Source organism: Neomonachus schauinslandi, chromosome 1, assembly GCF_002201575.2.
Source record: "Neomonachus schauinslandi chromosome 1, ASM220157v2, whole genome shotgun sequence".
NCBI lineage: Eukaryota > Metazoa > Chordata > Mammalia > Carnivora > Phocidae > Neomonachus > Neomonachus schauinslandi.
Genome location: NC_058403.1, coordinates 197273457 through 197299009, shown reverse-complemented (window position 1 = coordinate 197299009; position 25553 = coordinate 197273457). Strand labels below are relative to the sequence as shown.

At 51.2% G+C, this 25553-nt stretch overlaps 2 protein-coding genes across 3 annotated transcripts in view; both read right to left on the bottom strand.

Annotated features, from left to right (window-relative positions):
- Positions 1 to 6328, bottom strand: part of NCKIPSD (NCK interacting protein with SH3 domain) — a 10968-nt gene extending 4640 nt beyond the window's left edge. The window contains exons 1-8 of one of the 2 annotated variants that reach the window (XM_021686935.2): positions 6066 to 6328; positions 3438 to 3547; positions 2980 to 3184; positions 2721 to 2844; positions 2013 to 2503; positions 592 to 762; positions 348 to 434; positions 123 to 261 (exon numbers count right to left, since the gene is read on the bottom strand). In XM_021686935.2, the coding sequence (XP_021542610.1) occupies positions 123 to 261; positions 348 to 434; positions 592 to 762; positions 2013 to 2503; positions 2721 to 2844; positions 2980 to 3184; positions 3438 to 3547; positions 6066 to 6236 (1498 nt within the window). In that variant the 5' untranslated portion in view covers positions 6237 to 6328. The remainder of the gene's footprint in view (positions 1 to 122; positions 262 to 347; positions 435 to 591; positions 763 to 2012; positions 2504 to 2720; positions 2845 to 2979; positions 3185 to 3437; positions 3548 to 6065) is intronic. The other variant, XM_021686934.2, reaches the window with a different exon arrangement.
- A 1702-nt stretch (positions 6329 to 8030) lies between these two features.
- Positions 8031 to 25553, bottom strand: part of IP6K2 (inositol hexakisphosphate kinase 2) — a 29935-nt gene continuing 12412 nt past the window's right edge. The window contains exons 2-6 of the mRNA XM_021686933.1: positions 17663 to 17994; positions 15525 to 15747; positions 12823 to 12998; positions 9257 to 9432; positions 8031 to 8806 (exon numbers count right to left, since the gene is read on the bottom strand). Of these exons, the coding sequence (XP_021542608.1) occupies positions 8306 to 8806; positions 9257 to 9432; positions 12823 to 12998; positions 15525 to 15747; positions 17663 to 17864 (1278 nt within the window). The 5' untranslated portion in view covers positions 17865 to 17994 and the 3' untranslated portion in view covers positions 8031 to 8305. The remainder of the gene's footprint in view (positions 8807 to 9256; positions 9433 to 12822; positions 12999 to 15524; positions 15748 to 17662; positions 17995 to 25553) is intronic.

The window sequence follows — 25553 nt, the reverse complement described above, 5'->3', positions numbered from 1 at the left end:
GGGAGGCAGAGTTTGTGGGGCCTGGGGGGGTCAGGGGGGGGGCGGGGGCCCCGGGGGGGGGGGGGACCCCCCCCCCCCCCCCCCCGCGCAGGAGGCCCCGCCCCCGCCCCACCCCGCCTCACCCTGCGTGTCTGTCTGCATGTCCCGGGCCAGCTCCACAGGCAGCACAGACGACACGAGTGTGGAGATGACGAGCGCGTCCAGGCTGCACATGGCGCCGAAGCACCTGAGCAGCAGCAGCCGCAGTGACGCCCGGTGCTCCTGGCAGGAGACCCCGCGCTCAGTGCCCGGAACCGCCCCCTCTGCCCGGGTGCCTCCCCGCCCCTGCCCCGCGGCCTCACACACACCATTTGGTAGTAGGCCACCAAGGCCAGGACAGACTCGAACTCGTTTCTCTTGCACATTTTCTTGCAAACCTCCGGGTCTGCGTCGGTCTGTGAGGAGGAGGAAGCGTGACAGACTCACTCCGTGTGAGCCGTGCGGCCACACACGAGAGGTCTGAGTACCCGCAGGGGAGACTCCTGAGCACTGGACCGGGGTGGCGCAGGGTGGGGGGCGGGGGTGGGACACCCGTGGGCCCCCACCCCGCACCAGAATGTGCAGCAGCTCCTCCAGGTAGCAGCGGATGACACCCTCGTCCTCATACAGGGCCCAGCTGCGCTGCTGGGCATCGTCCTTCCGCCGAGCCAGGTCTGCAAAGATCACCTCCAGCCGCTGCTGGTCATGGCAGACCTGCCCTGAGGGCAGGGCGGTGCTCAGGTCCTGGGGGGAGGCATGGCTCAGCACACTCCTTGCCCCTCCCCATCTCCAGGAAGCCCCCAAGGCTTGGAAGTCAACCCAGACCCTGAGGATGTCACGGGCATGAGCTCCGGGCCAACATCAGGCAAGGGTCCCCAGCCTCACCTCTCAGAGCGGTTCCTCGTTTGTGGCCTCCCAGAACCTGTGAGGGGACCAGGCCCTGGTTCTCTTTCTTTCTTCCCTCTGCCCCGCCTCGAGCTCCCACGAAAGACCTGTTCCCACGGCCCACACCTCAACACCGAGGCTCCCAAGGGCACCAGCCCAGTTCCACAGGCCCTCTGCAAGTAACTCTACTGCCCCCAGTCTTGATAACCTGCTGGGACCAGATTCTGCGCGGGACACATCTGCGGGGCACCTTCCAACAACCCGCCTCTCATCCCAGCCCTGCATAAACATCGTCTGCGAGGAAGGCCACCGACTCTGCCACTGCCTAAATGTGACTGAGATGCTACCCTCCGAATCCACACAACGTGCCACCAGGCCTTGTCATGGCCCCGCCTTCCAGCTCCCAAGTACTTCCTGCCTGATGAGCGCCCGCCATGCCCAGCACAGACAACAAGCCCGTTGACCTGCTGCTCCATCCGCCCCCCACCCCATGGCTGCCGGGTCCTGGGGCCCTAAGGAGGGACCCTGGGCCCATCTGGTCCCCATATGGAGACGGATCACTGCCCTCCGATCCTGCTTTCTGACCAGTGCCCCAACCCTGGCAAAGCATCCCATGCCCCCCACGATGCCCACACACCTGACTCACCCCTGAGTCAGTCCTGAGGCCTCCGCCACAGCTCCCTCTCCGCTGCCAAGGCCAGCAAGGCACTGCCCTCTCTCATGCCGTGTCCATTACCCCCCCGCAGCCAGAGAAGACTCTGGGCCACTCACATCTGGTCTCATCTGTCACCTGCCCCGAGTCGCACCTCCTCCCACACCACCTGTTCCCTCACTCCCCGTGGTATAGCCATGCTGGCCTTGTTCCGCCTCCCCCGCGAGCCAAGCGTGGGCCTGCCTTATGGCCCTTGCCCAGGCTAAGCCTCTGCTTGGAATGCTCTTCCTCCCTTTCTCCTCCAGGGATCAGCTCAAATGTCCCCAGCACCCACCACAATGAAGGCCGAGCTACTGTCAAGGCAAGGCTGGACCCAAGTGTGACGGTGGGAATGGGGCAGGGGAAGCGGGGCGGCCCGAGGATGGGGAGGCCCCCTGGCCCCGCCGCCCACCCTCACCTTGCCCTCTACCAGCGAGAGGAGGACCTGCTCCATGACAGGCGAGCTGGCCGGTACGGAGGCCTGGATGTGACCCACCACGACGCCAATGGCCACACGGCATAGCTCGTGGCTCAGGCCAGTGTTTCTCCGCACGAGCTCCATCAGCTCTGCCCCGATGGTCCTGGGCACGGCAGTCTCAGCCACCACCTTCTCCTCTGTGGTCCCCAGGCTCAGTGCACCCAGGGCCTCCAGCTCATCAGAGGCTGAGGTTGTATCAACCGCCACCTCCTCTGGAGGGGGCTCGGGGGCTGGCACCTTGGAGGGAGGGGGCTGAGCTTGGGACACAGTGGTATGGATGCCTCGGCGGGGCACGGGCGGGGGCGTGGGTGAGCAGCTGGGGCCCAGCTCAGACGAGCTAGAGCCGGTACATAGCGTGTCAAGGGAGGTGCTGCTGACTGAGGAGCCACTGGACACAGAACTGGCCCCGGAGGGCGTGGTGTTGCGGCCGCCTGTGGGCAGAGAGTGGATGCTGTGCTGGGACAGCCCCCTGGGTCCCTTACCCCTCCAGGCCCTGAGCCCCGCCCCTCCCAGGACAGGGCCTGGTTTCTCTGCCAGACCCGCCCCGCCAAGCCCAGAGGCTCTAACTTCCTGACACAGGCAGAGCAGCCGTGCCAAGCACAGGGTGCTGGCCCCCCACCCCAAACTGCCCCAACCCTGCCTTCTCACCACTTCCTGGGGCCATCAGGGCCTCCCGGTCTCGGCGCTTCACAGGCGGGGGTGGCGTGTCAGGCGCTGCTCGGCGAGGCTGTGGTGGGATCTGGGAGGACAGGCTGCCAGCTGGGGTACCGGCCTGGCTAGGGCCCTGGGCTCTTGCCAGGGGCAGGGCTACGGCTCTGCATCCCTGACCCGAGTGGACTCTTGGAGCCTCTGGACCCAACCTTAAGCTCCACCCACCTCCCTTCCCCAGGGTATCCTCACCACATACCTGGTAGAGGCCTCCATCTGCCCCGAGATACTCGGAACTGGGCAGGCTGTGCTGCCGCTCAAACCCAGCTCGACACATCCCATTGGGCTGCCTGGCGGCAGCAGCATCCAAATGGTGGTCACTGGCGGACGCGGTCATAGCTGCGGGACTCGGGGCTGAGGGGCCTCTGCGGGACAGGGTCTCTTTCCGATGGTGGATCAGCTTCCTGATGGAGGGGCAGGGAGATTACTGGGTGAGTGACCTTAAAACTCCTGAAGTCCTCACAGGCTCCTTATGGGATGTGGGGCGGGGCGTGGCTCACAGCCCAGGCTCCTCCCACCTCCCTCATGCTCCACCCCACTCTGCCCTAGCCCCAACTCTGCCTTCCAGACCTGCCTCACTGAAGGACCCCCACCCGACTGTGCTCACTGGGGCAGGGAGGTGGAGGGTGCCCTCTTCCTCCCCTCCCCCACACTCACTGAAGGACCCCGCGCTGCTCCAGGCTGTACTTGCCACCATCCCGCATGGCTGCATTGTGCACCGCCTCAATGGCCCGGTCAATGGCTTGGAGGACATCCTGCTCCAGGCCCTGGCCGGGGGCAAGGGTGCACAGTTAGACCTGGGGGCCTAGAGAGCGTGAGCCCAGACCCAGCCTAGGATGGAGCCCAGGGCAGAGGACTGTTACAGCTAAAGCTTGGAATGCTAGACATGAGTGTAGAAAGCTGAACTACACTATGAAGTAAGGTTCTCAAACTGTGTTACTCAGGGAGCTGGGGCACGGGGTGGCCCCATGCTGCTGCTTTATGTATGGGGTCCCAGTCAGGCCCCACAGTGAGGCTCTCAGCTGTCTCTGAACACCAGGGGTCTAGAGCAAAAACACAGCCCAGGGACCCCCAGCTTGAGACCAGGAGCACATACCTAGTCTATCCCCAGGCTTGGCTCAGAGCCCAGGCTGACATGCCAAGCAGGGAGCCTCTAGTGTCTGGAACCCTTAACAAATCACTCTGGATCTTACTGATCCTTCTCCAAACCAAGGTCACACTCCAGAATAGCCCTGTCCTTGCAGAGCCTTCTGCAGACCCCGGAGATGGGCCTGAGGGACCAGCTGAGGATGGGCCAAAGGGATCCCCTCTTTCCACCCCTGCTTCTAGCCCTCATTCTCCCTAGTTATTCCAGGAATCTTCCAGACTTGCCCTGGGAAGCAGCAGTTCTGTGTTTGTGGCAAAGGACGGACATAAGAGAGGGGCCTGGCCCCTGTCCCAGATTCCGTGCTGCCAGACACAGCAACGCAGGGGTCTAATCAACCCAGCCAGCCTGGCGTGGTGTGAGGAGTGGGGGGTGGGAGCTGTGGGACCATCCACCTCCAGCCCTCCCCTGTCCATGATGGTTCACCAGGCTACACGGAAGTCTCAGAACTGAGGTGACGTCACTCCAAGCGGGGTCGAAGAAGCGTCCCTGATGGGGACAGACAGATGGATACAGAGGTCAGCAAAGCCCTCCAGGTAGCACGGGGTATGCCAGAATGCAGGGAGACAGCAGACAGAAAGGGGGACAGAAAAACAAACACATACCCATAGAAAACAAGAAAGAGAGAGAAGGGGAGTGAGGAAGGGAGGGAGAGAGAGGGAGACAGGCAGAGGGAGACAACGCAGAAAGAAATTGAGAGCCAGAGACATAGAAAGGGGGAGAGTCGGAATGGCAGACACAGACAGAGTTAGGGGGACAGAGACCGGGAGATACACAGAAAGAGACTACAAGGGGATGGTAGCCTCTCCACCCTCCCCAAGCACCAAGCCCCACTAGCCCAGGACAGGATCCTCACAGGCCCCTGAAGAAGAGGCTTCCAACAAGCCCCCAACCCCAGAGAGGCTGGGTCTGACATGCTCACTCCAGAGCCAGCAGCCCTAGTGTCCAGGGCCCCAGTCACACCCCAGGCACTCCTAGAAGGGAGTAAGCTGAGGGTCCAAGGCCCAGGGCCCATCCCCTCTGCTAAGACCAGATGACATCTCCAAATTTATCCTGTTATTTCTGTCCTGAACTGGGCTGGGACAGGATGTTTCCTAAAGACGAGGGACTAGGATGGGGCGGGGGTGTCTGGCACAGGCCAGGCCTGGAGGCTCCAGGCCCTCCTTTCCCCGGAGGTCAGAAGAGACCAGCTGGAGACACTGCACCCCAGCCCCCACTGCAGGACTATTCTTGGGGAAACAGGAACTGGAGATGTAGCCTCCACTGGAAGGAAACAGGGCCATAGTCAAACCAGGGGAAGCCATGAAGAGGTCTCACTTCCTCACAATGCCTCACAACGCCTCACAAGCCTTCCACCCCAGGCTATGGACAAGGAGGGATGGGGCTTTTCAATTTCAGAGAAAATTAGTCTGAAAAGTCAGGGCCTGAGGCTTGTGATGGGGGTGGGGGGGTGGGGAGAGTAGTGCCAGGGAGTGCCAACAGGGGCTGAGATCTTTGGTTCCAAGAGGGTCGGGGGTGGTCTGAAGAACAGCTTAGGGGGTGGCTGAGGACAGGAGAGTGAAAGACACTGAGGCCTCAAGGTTTGCTGGGTCATCTAGGGGCTCCAGGGTCTCAGCGCAGGGAGTGAGGACACAGAGGATGGCTGGGGAAACAGGTGGTGTCCAGGGTGGCTCCGGTCTCAGTGGTGGAGGCAGTGGCTCCAGTTGGGGGTCTGAGGGTGGGAGGCAAGAGTGTGGGATCCGGGGGATCCAGGGAAAGGACCGATTATGGGTCTAGGGTCTCAGGGATCTGGGGAACTGATCAGAATTCGGCGGTAGTGGAATCTCAGGACTGAGTCTTGAATTCTACTCAGATGGGGCTTCAGATATTTGGTCTCAATGGGTCTGGGATGCCAAGGAGTCTCAGTCCCTGAGTTAGGCTTGCAGGTCTGGTGTCCTCAGAGTTGGCTGTCAAGGGCCTGGCCTTTTGTGGGGGTGCGGGCTCTTGGGGTCCCAGTCCTCGTGAGTCTGGGATCTCAGGATCAGACTGCCTATCTGCGGGAGGTCCCGGCGGGGCTGGGGCATCCGGGGTCGACATCGAGAGCCTGTGATGGGTCCCAGTCTAGGGACCGCGGAGGTCGGGCCGGGGAGGGGAACACTCACCTGCAGGCGGCGCAGGTAGGCGGGCGGCACGTAGCCCGTCTCGCCACTGCGCGCCCGCGCTGCCAGCCACCAGTGCGCGCTGCTGCGTTCCAGCACCAGGAAGGTCTCGCCCGCGGCGAACGCCAGCGCGTTGGGCTCCGCCGAGCGGAACGCGTAGAGCGCACGATACATGGGGCCGGGCCGGGCCGCGCCGGGGCAGTGGAGGCGGCGGGGGGCTGCGGAACCAGGACGCCAGGCCGGGAACACCGCGATCGCCCCGCCCCGCCCCGTGACACACGACGCGTGCGCGCACCCGCCCGCCCGCCGCAGCCCCGCCTCGGGAGTGGGGCGGCCCCCGCGCGCAGCGCGGCGCCCCCTGGCGGTTCCAAGCGGCGCGGCCCGGCGCGGCCCGGCGCGGCGCGAGTCCGCCGCCGGTCGGGTACGGACCCCTTCAGAATCCGAGCCTCCGACCCCTCGCTCCGTACCCGCCCGGGGAACCCACCCCAGCTTCTCCCGCCTGGCCCTCCACTCAAGCCCGGTGCTGCGACCCGTTCGACCTCCCGAAGGAGCGCTCCGCCCGCAGCCCAACGGCAGAGCCTGTGTCCTGCGCTCTAGTCCCGAGCGTCCCCGCCACGCCGGGAGAGTGGGTCCCGACCTACTAACGGTAGCGTAGTCCCATTGTTGCATCTCGCTGATCCAACACTTGGAGGCGCCCGCGGGGACCCGTCTCCCTGGTGTCTGCAGGCCGCATGACCCCTTTCCACGGGGTCCGTACTCCAGCCGCACGCACCGAAACGAGCTTAGCCATTCCCCAGTCCAAAGTCCTCCCGTCCTCGCTGCCCACCCACCTCCTCTCTTCACTAGCTTCTCTCTACTCCTCTAATGTGGGTCTTTGCATATGGTTTCCTCTGCCTGGGACTCACTTCCCTCCCTCACAGCATAAGGTCATCACACTCCCAGTGGCTGTCACATTGCTCTATTGTCTTTGTAGGACTTACAATTCCAAATTATTTCTGAGCAGACAGGAGAGCTGGTGAGGGTGCGGAGGGGGGTGCTATGTGGCCATAAGAGTTTGTTTGACCCTGCACACCTTTCCAGTCAGCCCTGACCTGTCCTCGATGTCCTGAGGGAAGGACCCAGGGGAGAGGCCCTAAGGGTCCTCCTATTCCTGTCCAGGGACTGGTCCAGCCACATTCCCCACTGGAAGCCTGGGCCCAGGGTGCAGGGGGTGTGAGCACAAACAGGCCAGTGTATGCAGTTGGGTGTTCTGGGACATAATGCACATAGGCATAGTGAGCCTTGGAGAGGAGGTGCTGGGAGTTTCAGGGAGGTGTGGGGCTGCTAGAACTGGACAAGACCCTACCTTCTTGGCTTTGGGTCTGTGCCCTTCTCCCTGGTGCCTGGTTCTGCAGTTCAAGACGTCCTGCCACACCTCCCAGGATCCTCGTAGCAAAGTAGCTCTTAGGGGCTGCCTTGGCTGGAGCTGGACAGATGAGACTGGCATAGTGGTGGGTAGCAGTGGTGACATGTGGTGTGGTTAAGAGGAACACCCTTTCTCACTGGGACCCCCCACCTCCTAGGACCTTTTATTGTGGAGCCCATGGCTGCCAGCAGACCAGAGCCTGACAGCTCCTCAAGGCCCCAGTTTGGCTCTAGGACACCTGACATCACAGTGCAGGAGCTGGATCCAAGGTCTGGCACACGTGCTGCCCAACTAGGTCTTAAGCTGCATGGAGGAGAGGGAAAAGACCTGTATCAAGAAGTCAAGCAGTTCTTTGCTTAGCGGATGCTAGGCCAGCAAAGACCCCAAAGAGACCTAAGGGCCAAGCCAAGAAGCTGTGGTGACTTTAGTAGGTCTATGAGGTGGGGGCAGTGGCAAGGAGAATATTCCTGGGCTAGGGTGGAGGAGACAGCATGTGTGGGGCTTCTGAGGGTTGGGAAGGGGGCTGGCTGCCCGGCCCTAGTAAGAACGACAGCAGCACTGTGTACAATTAACAAAAAGATTTGTATTAGAACATTTACACTCAGGGAAGAAAGAGGTATCTGCATCATCAAATGTGGAATGTTGAAGAAATAGTTAAAATAAATAAAAGACTCCGAACGCGGCTGGGGCTGGCTCAGGCTGGGACTCACAGAGGCCTCTGCACATCAGCTCCAGGCTGCAGGGGCCAACGGCCTGGCCATACTGGCCTCCTCCCCGACGCAGCACAGCTGTGCCTGGGACACAGAGAGTCTCTCAAGCGCTGGTGCAGCCAGCAGGCTCACTCCCCGCTTTCCTCACTTATCTCTGTGACAATGTCTATCAGGCTCTGGAGCCCAAAGATATAGCCAGCATCCTGGCCCTCATGTACCACGCTGTCCTCGCCATACAGCCTGCAGGTGGTGTGTGCAAAGTCGATCATGCGCACGTCCACTGAGCTGGTGCCGATGGGCTTGTAGGCATAGGCACCAGCAGACTCGTCAGCTGACTCCTCTGACAGGTCCTCCAAGTCCTCAGCATCTGAGTCCAGCGCCACCTCAGGCCATTCCTTGCCATCATAGATGACCAGTAGGGAGCTTGAGTAGAAGCGGTAGGACTCCTGTCGCTCCAAAATGGCCTTGAGCTCAGTCAGCTTCTTAAGCACCGGGCCCAGGAGCTCACGGCGCAGGTACCGACCGTTGTGGAAAAACTGGAAAAGTGCCTCCTTGAAGCCCTGCACCGATAGCTTCCGTCCATGGTACTTGTTCATGAACATAAGCTGCCCACTGCCTGCCTGGTACACCTGTGGGAGGGAGACCAGCGGGTTAGGTACTGGCAGCCATCTCAAAGCCTGCACCTGGGGAACAGCAGCAACAGGACAGCCCTGGATCAGATCCTTTAACCTGTTAAGTATACCAGTCACACAAGACACTATCCTCTCTGATCAACCACCACTCAGGATGCAGCCCTCTGACCTGGTTCCGTCCACAGACCCCTGCTTAGTGTATGGATCGGGGGAGAGGGACTAACCTTCTTGCCTTTATTCCCGCTCCTGCCCAGAGGCTCTGGACTCAGTCAACCAGGTGAGCCCCAGAGAGTTCACCCAAGCAGGCATGCTTTCTTCCTAACCAGAGAGCGAGAGACTCCCTCAGTCACGCTGGAATCTTGGGAAAACAGGACTACGCCAGGGTTCGGGAGTGGCAGCTACTGGATGCCCTAGCCAGCCCACGCTATACACCTGCATCCCCCTCACCTGCATGCCACACACACGGACACCGATGACTGCAGATGTGCTCTGCTGGCACTTGCGGATCTGGTTGGCTGCCTTCTCCTCTGAAGCATCGTCACCGTGCTGGCGGGTACCCATCTTGAGGTCCAGGACACAAGGCACCTCATAGCGGGAAGTCAGGTTTTCCAGTAAGATGAATTCTGAGTGGTTAAGGACAATCCTCCCTCTAAAGAGAAGGTGCTGCTGCATGGGGCCTTGGCACTCCCAGGGCACAATGCCTGCACACAGAGTCTCAAAGAAGCCTGAGTCCACAGAAGGCCACAGAAGGCCCTGCCACAGAATGGCATGCTATCCCCCCCAAGTAGGGAGCCCAAGGCTGACTAGAGGGCTAAAAGGCGTATTCAGTTCTTGTCAGGGAACTGCCTGGGTCCAGACTCAACACAGGCCTGGGCTTCCCCCAGCCTGGGAGACACACACATACCATTTCCTGAACTCGGCAAGGTGTGGGAAGAGGGTTCCGCACCAGACTGTACTAAGTTATAAACAGAATATTAAATAAGTCCTGTAACCTTATATGTGAACTGAAATATCGATATGAACTCATGAAAAATTTTCTCTTTAAAATAAATGTGTATTGGGGCATCTGGGTGGCTCAGTCAGGTGAGCATCTGCCTTCAGCTCAGGCCATGACCCCGGAGTCCTGGGATCGAGCCCCGCATTGGGCTCCCTGCTCAGCGGGGAGCCTGTTTCTCCCTCTCCTCCCCACTCATGTTCTCTGTCACTATTTCTGTCTCTCTCTCTAATAAATAAATAAATAAATAAAATCTTTAAAATAAAATAAAATAAATGTGTATTGGGGCATCTGGGTGGCTCAGTCGGTTAAGCATCTGCCTTCAGCTCAGGTCATGATCCCAGGGTCCTGGGATCGAGCCCCTCAGCAGATTCTCAGCCCAGTGGGAAGCCTGTTTCTCTCTCTCCCTCTGTCAAATAAATAAATAAAATCTTAAAAAATAATAAATGTGAATTTCCCCACTGTGTGGCACCGAAAAGGTCTAGAAACAATGACCTGCTAGATGTATGAGCACCCCAGCACCCAGACCAGTTTTCCTAGGGCAGGGATTGGTGAACTATGGCTCCCTACTTGTATGGCTTGCAAACTAGAAATCGTTCTTAAATTTTTAGGTCATCAAAAAATATATATAATACTTCACGACACATGAAAATTAAATGATATGCAAATCTTGGTGACCACAGTTTTACTGGGATACAGTCACGCTCACTCATTTACATTATCATCTACGGGTACTTTCGTGCCACAATGGCAGAGCTGTGACAGACCATACTGCCTGCAAAGCCTGAAACATTTACTATTTGGCCCCTGCCTGAAAAGGCTTGTAACTCCTGCCTTAGAGAAATGAGGAACTCACATCTGGAGCAGGAAACATACATGGCCCTGGAGCATCTTTTCATACCAGAAAGTAAGACAGTCATCACAGACTATCGTGATTGTGTCAGAAGGACTCAAGAGCCTATTTTAAAAGACCAAACATGGGAGAATTTGTGCATCAGTACAGATAAAAACTGCAATGGACTAAACCACATCAAGTATGTTTAAATTCACAGATTCATTATGATGCTGAAAAACTCACTGGTCACCTTTGGAGGATGTTGAAAAACCCACCCATTATTCCAAATATTTAGTAAATAAAAGAAAAGAAACATTTAATCTGCCTTTCCTATATCAACTATACGTCAGGATAAGCATATAGTTGATGAGAAAAAGTTTACCTTTACAGATTCTAGCTAAGGAACTACAAAATTAGAAAACTGCCTAGTGGAAAAATGATCTAAGGCAACAGCAATACAGGAAAGAAAGACAAATAGTGCACTTGTGTACGGCCAATACCATCGCAGAAGGATTCTTGGCCCCACCCCAAAACTGACCCTGAATTGATCAAGCCTGGAGATCAAATTATCAACTTAATGGAAACAGAGGGAAAAGAGTAACATGTAAAAGACACCACAGGAATGTAATCAGTAAAATCCAGATGGTGGGAAACTTTAGAAGACCTAGTTTTTCTTTTTTTTTTTTTTTTAAAGATTTATTTATTGGGTGGGGGGGGGAGGAGAGGGAGAGAGTCTCAAGCAGACTGTCCGCTGAGCACAGAGCCCGACTCGGGGCTTGATCTCATGATCCTGAGGTCAGGACCTGAGCTGAAACCAAGAGTCAGCCGCTTAACTGACTGCACAACCCAGACACCCCAAACACCTAGTTTCTTTGACAAGAAATTTCCAAGAAGAAAAAACAGAAAGGGTATTTAAAAAGACTTAAACATTTCGACCAAATACAACATATGAACCTCACATGGATCCCCATTCAAACAAGCCATCAGTAAAAACAGATTTATGAGACAATTAGGAAAATGTGGACAGACTAGATATTTGATAATAAGGAATTATTGTCTACTTTTAAGGAGCAATAATGGTAATAATGTCTTAAAATATCCTTCTCTTAGAGATCCATGAAACACTTCAGAAAGAGCTCGGCTGAGGGTGCTAAGTGTAAGAAGACAGTCATGGCATGAGTCGGACATAAGTGAGTTAACTGCTGAACCTGGGTCACTGGTACTTAAAAATTCAAAGTATTATTCTATGTTTAACATGTTTAAAATATCCCCTAGTAGGGGGCGCCTGGGTGGCTCAGTCATTAGGCATCTGCCTTCGGCTCAGGTCATGATCCCAGGGTCCTGGGATCCAGCCCCGCATCGGGCTCCCTGCTCAGTGGAGAGCCTGCTTCTCCCTCTCCCACTCCCCCTGCTTGTGTTCCTTCTCTCGCTGTCTCTGTCAAATAAATAAATATTTAAAATAAAACTCTCTCCTAATGATGACTTGACCGCTGCTACTCGATGGGAGAATCAGCAGAACCCGTATGATCTTATTTGGAATTGACATTCTCTATTGTAATTTTGTTCCTGTTTATTTTTAAATTTTCTTTTTGTTTCACTGGAAAGGAAAGATGATGCAAGTGTACAAGTTGCTTTGTTACAGTAAAACTAAATGTGTAAAAATTTATAAATTTATAAATAAATAAAAAAAGTAAAAAGTTAAAAATAAAAAATAAAGCATGCTCAATTCTGAGGAATTTCCCCCTCCTAAGATTAAAAAAAGAAAGAAACCAGTGAAACACAGCTTAATGGGCTAGCAGGGGGAAAAAGAAAGGCCCCTGTGCTATTCTTCATGTGCAAGTCTGGTGAATCAGGACTGAAAGGTCAGCACCCACCCGCCACCCCAACCCTGGCAGGTAAGCAAGGGAACTTCTGAAAACACGAATCAGCCCCTTGCACTCTAGGCTAAAGGCTCCCTGGTGCAGGTTGGTCCCTCCATGGGGTGCCCCTCACCTGCTTCCCCACCACCTGTGTTCCCAGATCAGCCCCTGCTCCTGTGGGAAAGGATATCTGCCCGCGGTTACCGCACAGGGTGCCCTGGCACAACTGTGACTAGAAAAGAAACCCAACTTCTCTGCGCTCTTAGGATCTCACCCACCCTCCTCTCCTCCCCCAAGGCAGAGATACTCTGTGAACAAAGGATACTGTACTGGTTCCGATGTTTTGCATTCTCCTTCATTCTCTGTAACTGTTGCTGGTGACACTTCATGCTCCAAGGGTTATAGTGTTTAAGCTGGGAACTGACATTCCCCTTTTTCTCTACACTGTAGTACAGGACTTCAGATTTCTTTAACCACTCAAATTCTTCTTCTAATTTATGGCTGTGTAAGGAGACAAGAAGCCAATAAATCACAATGTCTTACCAAAATTCAGGGCCAAAGAGGCATGAAAGAACTTTTGGAGTGGTGGGAAGTTTGAGATCTTGATGTGGTGGTGGTTTCAGTGTATACATTAAACACTTCAAACGGATACATTTTATTATTAAGTATATTATACCTCAAAAAGTTGATTTTTAAAAAATTAAGGGGCCAGCTCACTGTTTTTGCTACAGTAAGGAAAACCTAAGATGCAAGAACAGCCTCTGCCTCCTCCCCTGCACCCCCACCACTCCCTCCCAAGCAGCCTTTACTGCCCTCTTCCTCTAGGTGGTACCACCCCACCCCCCTGGCTTCTGATACGTGCGGGTTCCCTGATTCCAAATGCTGGAGACTGGGGAAAGCTGAATTGAAATCCCATGGGAATAAGCCAACTTCCTTAACTACATTATAAGTACTTCGATTTATATATATTATTTATATTTTTACAAGCTCTGCCAAGGAGTGGCACCTGGAAGGCTCTGTATAGGTGGATCCTACATTTCAGGGATACGTAACTGACCATTTTGTCTCTCACCATCAGTGAACAACCTGAGGTGCTGGGATGGCTCCTGTCTCGGTTACAGCTGCATCCCCAGGATGCAGCACAGGGCCTGGCACAGGGCAGCTGCAGAAGCAGTGAGTGACTAAAACTCTTTTATAGCTGCCACTGTAGCTGTTTATCCAAAGTGGCATAATTTAATCCAGAGTCTTTTTTTTTTTTTTTTACCTTATATGATTAGACTTTATTTCAAAATAAATTAACTAGCAGGTTATATCCTAACAAAAGGCTAATGACATTTATAAGGCAGAATAAACAGCAAATTAGATGACTTCGTTATATCTGCTTCTTTTTTTTTTTTTTTTGACAGAGATCAGGGAAGGGACAGAGAGGGAGAGGGAGATAGAGAATCCTAAGCAGGCTCCACCTCACGATCCTGAGATCATGACCTGAGCCAAAATCAAGAGCTGGACACTTAACTGACTGACCCACCCAGGCGCTCCATGTCTGCATTAATGTAAGTGGATTTGGGTGATATGGTGCAAATCTGATTCATCGTAAGTCTGTACTTTCCTTTGTTCATAACTTCCATTTAAAAATCAATTCCTAGGGGTGCCTGGGTGGCTCAATCAGTTAAGCATCTGACTCTTGACCTTAGTTCAGGTCTTGATCTCAGGGTTGTGAATTCAAGCCCCAAGTTGGGCTCCCCACTGGGCAGGGAGCCTACTTAAAAAAAAGTTTTTTGGGGCGCCTGGGTGGCTCAGTTGGTTAAGCGACTGCCTTCGGCTCAGGTCATGATCCTGGAGTCCCAGGATCGAGTCTCGCATCGGGCTCCCTGCTCGGCAGGGAGTCTGCTTCTCCCTCTGACCCTCCCCCCTTCTCATGCTCTCTCTATCTCATTCTCTCTCAAATGAATAAAAAAAAAAAAAAGAAAGTTTTTTTTTTAATTAAAAATAAATAAACAAATAAAATAAAAATCAGCTCCTAGACTTAGGATATATTTTCAAAGGCCAAAGTGGTAAAATTGCACTTAAAATTTTTTTTTAAAGGTACATTTTTAAGGGGGCACCTGGGTGGCTCAGTCGGTTAAGCATCTGCCTTCAGCTCAGGTCATGATCTCAGGGTTCTGGGATCAAGCCCCATGTCATCGGATTCCCTGCTCCTCAGGGACTCTGCTTTTCCTTCTCCCTATGCCCCTCCCCAACCCATGCTCTCTCTCAAATAAATGAAATATTTTTAAAAAAAGGTACATTTTTTATGATGCTTTCCATAAATTTGGTAAAAGTCATTTTTATTTTAGAAAGTGCACAAAACTCCCTTTTTGTACACACCCAACCTATATTTGAAAAATCAAGTGATTATCTTTTGTCCTAATTATAAAATAAGAAAGAAATGTGGTATTTCTGGGGTGCCTAGGTGGCTCAGGTGGTTAAGTGTCCAACTCTTGGTTTTAGCTCAGGTCATGATCTCAGGGTCGTGAGATCGAGCCCAGCACAGGCTTCCAAGCTCAGCAAGGAGTCTGCTTAAGATTCTCTCTCTACCTCTCCCTCTGCCCCTCCCTGCTGCACACTCATGTGTGCGTGCATGCTCTCTCTCTAAATACATCTTTTTTTTTAAAGAAAAATTAAAAAAAAATAAGAAACGTGATATTTCTACAATCCAAAGGTAACCTCAGTGCTGAAGAGATAAATGGCATTGCCTTTTAGCTTCACATATAATACATTAAGAAAACGTCTACTATGTCTTTTCTATTTTCTATTTCAAAAATACTCATCTTAAAATGCTAATATTTAACACAAACTTCAAAAGTGTAACCCAGAGGCATTAAAGAGAAGCTGCCACCTGGGAACTGGCCACTGAGTGACAAGGCACCTACTAAGTCCATCATCTGAGTCCCTAGCTCCAGGGACCTGGGCTGTAACTACGATCCCCTGACACCTCCCCTTCCACAGAGTACAGAGTGCCCACCCCCCCCCTCAGTTTATACCTACCTCTTCATCTTCTCCTCTTTCCTGTGCTGCCTCACCCAGTCCTTGGGGCTCTTTTCTGTTTCTAGGACATGATGTTTTTTGTTTGTCCACCTCAGGAGCTTACTTTTTGGTTCACAGTCTGAATTGTCTACACTGTCCACAGTTCCGTGGTCCCCCTTTAATGGATATGCTATTAAACATAAGTTCCTGTCTTCATCTTCTTCAAAGCGTACAGACACCACACCTGAAAGGGGGGTGAGGAGCAGAGAGAACTTTTAATTCCACAGAAGATGTGTTATAAATAACATGATTGTAACATTTGTTTTTTTCTTACCCTGTTCCTTAGTCTCTATGTTGCCAGAGGCCCCAAACTCATCTGCAAACCTAACAAATATCAAAACAGCTAGAAAAGATGACACCATACAAGACAAGTGATTAGGGAGCAAACATGGCCGAGAGTCTTCCTCTCTGATGCACTCAACAAGGCAAGAGCCAAAGAATTACAAGACACATTTTTCCATCATTGAAAATGTTTATTAAGTTTTATGTAATTCTTCTAATCCTAAGAGAGACGTAAAAACATTTGCTCTTTATATCTTGTGGGATTTTTTGATGCCCTAAACAGAAACTCTGAAGGCCTGAGGTTTGCTTTAAAGCAGAGCCTGAACACAGGGGGAACAAAGGTTTGCCCTGAGGGGTAAGGAGCATCCAAGGGTAGGGGAGACTGGGCAAGCAAAACAAAATAAAGGAGTAAACAAAACAAACCACACAGCACAACAGACACCCTAGCAAAGGCTTCTTGCAGCACCCCCACACGGGTGGGCACCCCAAGCCTTTTGTCCTCAAACATGTTACTTTATTGGTCTTTGCAGTCACAAAAGAACAAAATGAACACAAGGCAAATAGGGTCGGGCTGGGAGCACAGACGCGTGGTGGCCTTGAAAGCAGCTCTCCCCCTTGAGTCTCTAGAACCTGCCAAGTGTAATTAGACAGTCTTTGAGGAGGGGGCTGCCAGGTGGGAGCGTTTCAGCAGGTGCCGACGAGCGCCTTACAACCGACTGGCTGAACACCTTTCCTCCCAGGCCTCTCTGGCCCGGGATCACTCAATTTGCTCAGTCCTTGCTGCCCGCCCGCTCGCTCGCTGCAGGGGAATGCGTGCTCAGAGAGAGATGACACTTCTGAGGTGGTCCCTGGCTCTGGGCGCAGAGGAGCAGAGGAGCTGGGGTGGGGAATTCAGGGGACCACACTTCCCTGTGGCCATGGGGAAAGAACCAGGGGGAAAAAAGGGGCAGGGGCGGCCAGCTAACAAGGGGCCTTTGGCTTTGTCCTGGAAAAAACAACAGAGAAGGACCAAGTGAGGGCCCTCAACTCCCCCACCTCCCCACCATAACACACATGCATATTCAGAGTACAGAGAGAGGTGCCCAGTACATTCTGTCTTCAAAGAGCATGTTTCAACAGTCCCAGAAGAACCTAAGTTGTTCAAGAGTCTTTTGTATAACCAGGCAATGTATATTTAATTTCTTTCTTTTAATGGATTCTTTGATTTACAAAATATCCCCCCACCCCAGGAAAGACCACACCATGCTGGTGGCTGCTGATGTCACCCCCAAAAATGCATTCTAAAGAGAGAGTCACCATATGTGAATCAAAGGGTTGCCATAACATTGCAATTTCGGGGACATTCCGTAATAGCAAAGGGCTTCAGCTAATCAGCACAGGCCTCCCACTCCTGCATTCCATCTGACTCAACCCTGCTCCCAGCCTACCTAATCACCAGGGCTTCTGGTTTCCTGGAGGACAAAAAGCAGGCTGCAAGGATTCTGGGTAAAATCCTCCCAAAGTCTTCCCCCGCTGCTCCCCCATGGGGGCTATGGGTTACTGTGATCAAGAGACACCTGAACATAAAACACAACTACACTTCCACCAAAAATAAACTCAAAACAAATCCACAAAACAAAACAATTGAGCAATCTTACCAGGGCTTGCAAACTGAGGGTGTGAGGCGCTGGGCTCAGGGCCAAGAGGAGGAGGAGGGAAAACACAAGAGTGAGGGGAGGGGTGAGGGCTCCCGGGATGGCTGCCCGGGCCTTCCACGGCTGCGCAGCCTCGCATCTCCTCGCCAGGCGATGGGGACCCCTATGGCAGCGGGGGCTCACCTTTGTACTGGGGAGTGAATTTGCGCATCTCGGCTGGGAGGGTCTCGTAGAACTGGTGCTCCCTCGGAACCAGGGGCTTGCATAAGGTCGTCTCGTTGAAGCGGAGCACGCATGAGTGCCCCCCGACCTGGTGGACAAAGGGCTCCAGCAGGACGCCCTTGGTGCGGGGCTCCACGTCCATGGCCCTGAAGGCTGGGCTCATCCTCCAGGCGCAGGCGGCAGGGAGAAGGGGGAGGCAGCGGGGTCCAGCGGCCAGCGCGTCCTCCGTCTGTCGTCTGTCCGTGCGTCCGTCTGCCTGGCCTCAAGTCCTCGGTCGCGCGGGCCAGGGCGCTCTGCCGGAAGCCAAGAGAGACACTGGCATTGGAAGCGTCCTGGGAACCGCCTTAGAGCCGAGAACACCTCAGCAGAAAGACAAACAGCCGGACCTCGGGCAGGGCCCCGCCCACGCCGCCCACCCCGGCTCCGCCTCCTCCCGCAGAAACAAACAGCCGGAGATACCGCGGGGCGGGGCCAGATTCCGACACGCAGGGACTGGCCCCAGGTGTCCCCAAATTACCCGTGCCCTCCACTAGGCGGGAAAAATGCAAAGCCACGGTAAGGTAAAGGCCCATTTCAAACCAAATAATTCAGTTTAAATCTTACCATCTTCTAGTAAGATTAACTTCATACATTTTTTTAAAGGTTTTATTTGAGAGAGCGAGGGCGCGCTCGCGCGCACGAGCCGGGGGAGGGGCGGAGGAAGAAGGAGCCTTCCCGCTTAGCAGTGAGCCCGCGCCAGGGCTCCATCCCAGGACCCCGGGACCACGACCTGAGCGAAGGCAGCCGCTTAACCCACTGAGCCACCAAGGCGCCCCCATACATACATATTTTTAATACTTTATTTTTTAGAGTAGTTTTAGGTTCAGAGCAAAAATGAGAGGAAGACAACTGCCCACATTAACTACCTGCCCCCACACATGCCATTGCCTTCCGGTTATCAATATCTCCCATCAGAGTGATACGTTTGTTAGAAATGATGTTGAACCTACACTGCCTCATCATCCTAGATTACATTAGGGTTCTTAGTCGTTAATTATATTTTTATAAAATGCAGTTAAAGGGAAAACCTGCTTACTCACCATCTGGTAAGATTTCCTCCCCCAGGGTGTCCACTCCCCTCCCTCCAACCCCAAGGCCAAAGACAAGCCCCATTAACCTTACTAGCAGTGGAGCTTGGGCCTAGCTTTAATGATTAACGTCTGTATCTAAAAACAACTGATCAAGGCTGGCTAACTCCATTTAAAAAGATACATGGTGTTCTAGGTCACTGACTATTTTTATCAATTCCATCCTGATCTCCAAAAGCTGGGGCACACCTTTAAACCAAAGCTGTGCTCCTGGGGTAATCAGGGCTCCCTCATCCACTCTGAGGTTCAGGGCCTTAGACCTGACTTTGCATCCCTAAACACCCCAGATCTCAGCAAAGCAACCTCTATGCAGCCGTTAACCACTTCAAGGCATGTCAAGCTAGTTCTTTTTTCTGCCTGTAGTTTACAGACTACACAGTTGCTACTAGCACTACTTACAGGCCATGGGACATTCCATTATCTGTAGGGTTCTTAATGAGAACTCTTCCAGTTCCCATTACCCCAACTGACATGCTGGTGATGAGAACAGGTCTGCTGAAGATGTGCCCACTGTCCTCTAAGGCGAGTCAAGCACCCATTACATGCTAGGCTCATTACAGAAACTTACCTCATTTGGTCCGTGGGATACTTTCCGTGAAGAAGACACTATTCTCCTCTCTGTTGCAAACAATGACGCTGATTTGGGGAGGTGAGGAAACTCATCCAGGGCCAGGGACAACAAGCCACAGCTCCCAAATGAACCTCAAACTGTTGGATGTCCTCACAGGACCACCTCTAGGTCCCAGGGTCTTTGAAACTAGTGCCCTGATACAGCATTCCTCCCATGTACATGGGACATTTAGCGTGGTGTGAGGGTGCCTTCACCACGTATATTTTCTATTTATAACGCAGTCTCTCTTAAAAAGTTTAAACAGGTTGTTAATCTCTTTTTAGAGAGATCCGACTCTGGGCCCCAACTGGACTCGAGGACTAGGAATCAATAAGCTTTCCTATATGCACAGAGATGAAAACCAAAGGTCCTGATTTCTCTCCTGGCACCACCTTCTCATCATCACAGAAGCCCTCAGGAGGGCATGTGCTGAGAAGGTTTCTAAGCTCCAAGGATGAGTACATTCCAGCCATTCCAGACTCTCTCCAGAAGGTGGAGCTCTGAGATACTTGGCCACACCAGACCTTCCTTAGGGTCTGCACAGACTAGTTCATACTAATCCACTGAGAAGACCTCTGGAGTAAGAGCAATACCAAAGAAAAGCTACTGTACTGACTCAGTCGGTCTCCCAGTACCCAAAAACAAACGAGGGACCATAATTACTTGTCAATGTACAAGACGCTCCTCATGGTCCAGGCTTTAGAAACACAATCCAAACCTTTCCTTAAAGTATAAACTGCTTTAGTCGTCAGAGTAATGGTAACACCAATGTGAATCCCTTTCCAACTCTGTTCAAAATTCCTTAAGTGTATTCAATTAAGTAGAAAAATCTCTCTCTCCAGGTATCTCTCTTACCCATCCCTACCCTAATAAAAAATCTACAACAAAAACTGGTCCTTCATGGCAACTCTCTAGAGTATGGGGTGTATGGGTGTGGCTGGAGGCCAAAAGGTCAGGTGAATGTCTTCATCTCCTCCTCCCAGGTCCTCAGTGTATTCATTAGCTGCCGGGTATGATGTGGCACCTTGCCACCCTCCCCCCAGCACCTGACTCTGGCAGTCCGCAGGACATTGCTCCCTGGAGAATCATCATTACCTTGGGTAGAGAGGCAAGAAAAATAAGGCTAACCCTCGCCTGAGACAAGCTGATGACAGAAGAAACTGCCAAATATGAGGTGGAGTTAGGGAGACAACTGATTACCCTGTAGTGAGGTGGAGCCAGATTCTAGTCCCAGTTCAGCTACTCAATTGCTTGGAGAAAATCTCCAAGTCCCTGGCTCCCTCTGGGTTCCGGTTTTCTGGTTTGTAAAATGGAGACGAGAGGCATGGAGCAGACCTCTACTGTGTGGGTGTATAATACAATTAGTAAGCGGTAACTAGTAGTTTGTTTTAATCAAATAGGAAAAAAGAGTAAATATCATTGCATTGCACATAATAAGGTAAGTCCTATTTTGTGATTCTTTCATTTTTTAAAAAAGGTTTTATTTATTTGACAGAGAGAGAGAGAGCGCACGTGCACACACACACACAAGTAGGCAGAATGGCAGGCGGAGGAAGAGGGAGAAGTAGACTCCTTGCTGAGCAGAGAGCCTGATGCTGGGGTTCGATCCCAGGACCCTGGGATCATAACCAGAGCCGAAGGCAGACACTTAACCAACTGAGCCACCCAGGTGCCCCTCTGTGATTCTTTTATTTCAATTATGTTTAGTCTCTCAATATGAACATAAGTATGGCTTCACCATACCACATATTTCTCACATTTGGGGTTGCAGATGAAGAAGTGGAGCTTCTGTTCTAGCTTCCCTTATAGGCTGCATCTCTGTGGGAAAATGAAGGATCAAACTTCCAAAGGATTACACACAGATCAGCTCACTCTCTAGTGGCCTCAACCTGGCCAGAAGAAAAATGCCCCAAACACCTGCTCTTTTTCACCTGCTACTCTCTCTGTCCCACATGTGGTTTGAGCAGAGGGATCTCTCAACGATTTTTAAACATCCGCGGTCTAAGGCCCAAGTTTCCCAGGAATCCTGGAGTATTAGTGGTTACTGAAAAGTCCATGCAAAATATGTGGACCCTGTGCCTAGGGAGAGGGGGAATAACCATAAAATACTGCCTTCAGATTTAGCATCTATTTTAGCTTTCCACATTGCCTCACATTGGTCCATGAAACTACGAACAGGTAAGGAAAACAATATAATTCATCCTAAGACAGGACACAGATTTCCTCCACAGTCCATCTCCCTAAATCTGTCAAATTGGTTTAAGGATCTGCTGGAAACAATGCCTTAATATTCTCAGCTTCTAAAATATTGCAGATAGGGGTGCCTGGGTGGCTCAGTTGGTTAAGCGTCTGCCTTTGGCTCAGGTCATGATCCCAGGGTCCTGGAATCAAGCCCCATATCGGGCTCCTTGCTCAGCGGGGAGCCTGCTTCTCCCCTGCCTGCCGTTCCCCCAGCTTGTGCTTGCTCTCTGTCTCCCTCTCTCTCGTTCTGTGTGTCAGATAAATTAAAAAAAAATCTTAAAAAAAAAAAATGGGGCGCCTGGGTGGCTCAGTTGGTTAAGCGACTGCCTTTGGCTCAGGTCATGATCCTGGAGTCACGGGATCAGGTCCCGCATCGGGCTCCCTGCTTGGCGGGGAGTCTGCTTCTCCCTCTGACCCTCCTCCCTCTCATGCTCTCTGTCTCTCATTTTCTCTCTCTCAAATAAATAAATAAAATCTTTAAAAAAAAAAGTTATACACTATGACTGGGACAGTAATTATAGGACTGCATAAATTTGTCAAAATTCATCAAATTAGACTTAAAATTGATAAGTCTTATTGTATATAAATTATACTTCAATAGAGGGATTAAATTTTTTCGTACACTTTTGGGGCGCCTGGGTGGCTCAGTCGGTTAAGCGTCTGCCTTCGGCTCAGGTCAGGATCCCAGGGTCCTGGGATCGGGCCCCGCATCGGGCTCCCTGCTCAGCTGGGGGCCTGCTTCTCCTTCTCCTCCCCTCTTGTGCTCTCTCTAGCTATCTCTGTCACTATCTCTCTCTCTCAAATAAATAAATAAAATCTTAAAGAAAAAAAAATTTTCGTACACTTTTTAATATACCAAATTTTCATAAGTACATATTATTTTAATAGGCAGAAACAAATTAGACTTAAAAAGGTTGTATTAGCTGTTAAATAGCTTTGATATACAAATGCTTTGGTTGAGATTTACCTTCCCATACATACATTCTAACTGGGCTCATTTGCCTCACACTGAGCATCTTGAGTCACTCCTGCCAAGATGCCTGGGTCACCATCTTGGTCAAAGTAAGGACTCCCCCCTCCCCCCTTCCTGTGAAGGCATTCCCAGATGGTACAGACCTTCAGAGACAGCCATGTTTTCCCTCATAAATCCATGACACCCACTGCTAAATCTAAAGCCATTTGCTCATTCTGAAAGCCTAGTTTTTATCAGGGTCTTAATACTAGCAGACTTCTACCAGTTGCATGATTATCTTTTTCAATTCTTGTAAAGTCAAAGCAAAAGCATCCTTTACACCCAAACAAGCAGAAGAGAAATATAAAGGTCCAATAAGCCTTTCTGTAAAACCCATAAGGAAAGAAAAATCAGCATCAAATCTGCTCCTATTATACTAGCTTCCTTGTTAGTTCTCAAACATGCCTAGAATATACCTACCTCAGGGCCTTTGCACTTGCCATTCTCTCTGCTCGGTACACTCTATCCCCTTGGCTCACTCTCTTACCTCCTTCAGCTCTTTATGCAAATGTAACTTCTTTAATGAGGTCTTCCTTAGCTACCCCATCTGAAAGTGCCATACCTCCCTGTCCACACTCCCTTATACAACCCTGCTTTATTTCTCTTTAGCACTTACCACCACCATCTAACATACCATATGTTTTCTTATTTGTCTTATTTTTTGTATCCCTCATCCTGACCCCACCAGAAAACAAAATCCATAAAATCAGAGATTTCTGACTGCTCTGTTCACTGCTAAAATCTCCAAAGTCCAGAACACCAGCACAGAGTAGTTACTTCACAGGATGTGCCTCAAGTCACTACTGTGTCATGAAAACCTGCACACAGATCAACAGAAGACTCAAAAGGCACCCATGGCAATTATCCAAACCCACACTAATCATACAGTGAGTACAATTATTAAAATGAGGCATGCAACACACTTTACCAAATATATTCTGAGCACTGACTGGTGTTAATTTTGCATTTATAATTCCCCATCTATCAAGTCTGCATTAACTGGGGAGTATAAATGAAGGACCCTGCACATGAACACTCATCTGGGACCTGGTAATATGGAAACATTTCATGTAAACAAAGCTTAAGCTCTTAATGTAATGACAATCAATCTCTTGGAAAATTCTCTCTTGCGGAAAATCAGGCAAGAAAAGAATGGTCATTCAAGAATAAACTTTAAAAATGTGGTCCCCGGGCGCTTGGCTGGCTGAATTGGTGGAGAGCGGGACTCTTGATCTCAGGGTTGTAAATTCACGCCCCACACTGGGTTTAGAGATTACTTAAAAAAAATGTAGGCTCAAGAAGATTAAAATTCTATCATAGCTTAAAACAAATATACTCACTAGCATTCAGAAATTATGTGTTGGTACTGAGTTCACATCCCAAACACCCAAGGTTTTCAGGTTGCAAAGTTATCATTAAAAGATAATTATCCTGGGGCGCCTGGGTGGCTCAGTCAGTGCAGTATCTGCCTTCAGCTCAGGTCACGATCCCCAAGTCCCTGGATCGAGCCCTGCATCAGGCTCCCTGCTCAGTGGGGAGTCTGCTTCTCCCTCTGCCTGCCGCTCCCCTTGCTTGTGTTCTTTCTCTCAAGTAAATAAAATCTTTAGAAAAAATAAAAAATAAAAGATAACCATCCCAATCTTTTGCAGGCAAAGCAAAGAAAGGCCATGGGTTGGTTTGAGTCTCTGCTGAAGGCCTCCTTCAGCAACACTGGTGGGTCTGCCATCCAGCTTTAAATGAGTTGTCTTAGCAAGACAATGCAGAAGGAAAATCATTCCTCACATGACCTGGACTTACCAGGAAGCTGGGTAACAGATGAGGCATTAATTCCTGGTAACAAAATGAACATACAAAAAGGAGTTTTAGCAAAATAAAGCCAGGAAGGAAGAGGAAAGCTATCAATGTTTGCCTTGTGGGAGGCACCAAGGATAAGGGCTGACCAGACTGACCCATCTGGGTATAGGGCATCAAACTCCCACCAGCGTGCCACAGCGTTTAAGCCCCATCAGGACATCCCCCCCTCCACCTTTTTAAAAAAGCTTTTATTTTTAAGTACTCTATACACCCGATGTGGGGCTCAAACTCATAACTCTGAGATCAAGAGTCGCACACTCCACCAACTAAGCCAGCCAGGCACGCCCCACCCCCATCAAGACATCTCTTACACCCCACTGTGAAAGTACTTACTCCCATGTCTAGCAATAGAAGAGTGCATGACAGACTATCAGGATATTATAAGTTTGCTTATCAATTTTATGACTTTTAAACAATTTGAGAAAATGCTTACGATATCCTTTTTTAAGTGAAAGAAGATATAAAATCTATATTGTCTGAACTAGGTCCAAAGAATTACAAAGGAAAAGACTAGCAAAAAGTACCAGCTATGCCACTGAATCATATACTTAAAAATGGTTAAAATGATAAATTTTATGTTACGTATATTTTACTACACACAAAAAAAACTAAAAACAAAGTACCAGCTACTCACAGGGGTCATGGCTGCCTGCCCCCTCCCAAAGCCCTGTAGTCACTGCATTAAAAATGTTGAATGCCTTGAAGTCTCCCAGATCACCTATGAAAGAAACTTGATACAGGTTTCCCAAATTTGACAACAATCCTAAAAATTTACGTGGCATAGATGAATTGTGAAGCTTAAATAAAGTGTTCTAAGTTGTCAATAATAGAAAGCAGATGGGCATCAGCCTAGGGGAGCAACTGTGTGTCCTTTCTATAGAAACAGTAGAACAGGGGCACCTGGGTGGCTCAGATGGTTAAGCGTCTGCCTTTGGCTCAGGTCATGATCCCAGGGTCCTGGGATCAAGCCCCACATCCAGCTCTCTGCTCAGCGGGGGGCCTGCTTCT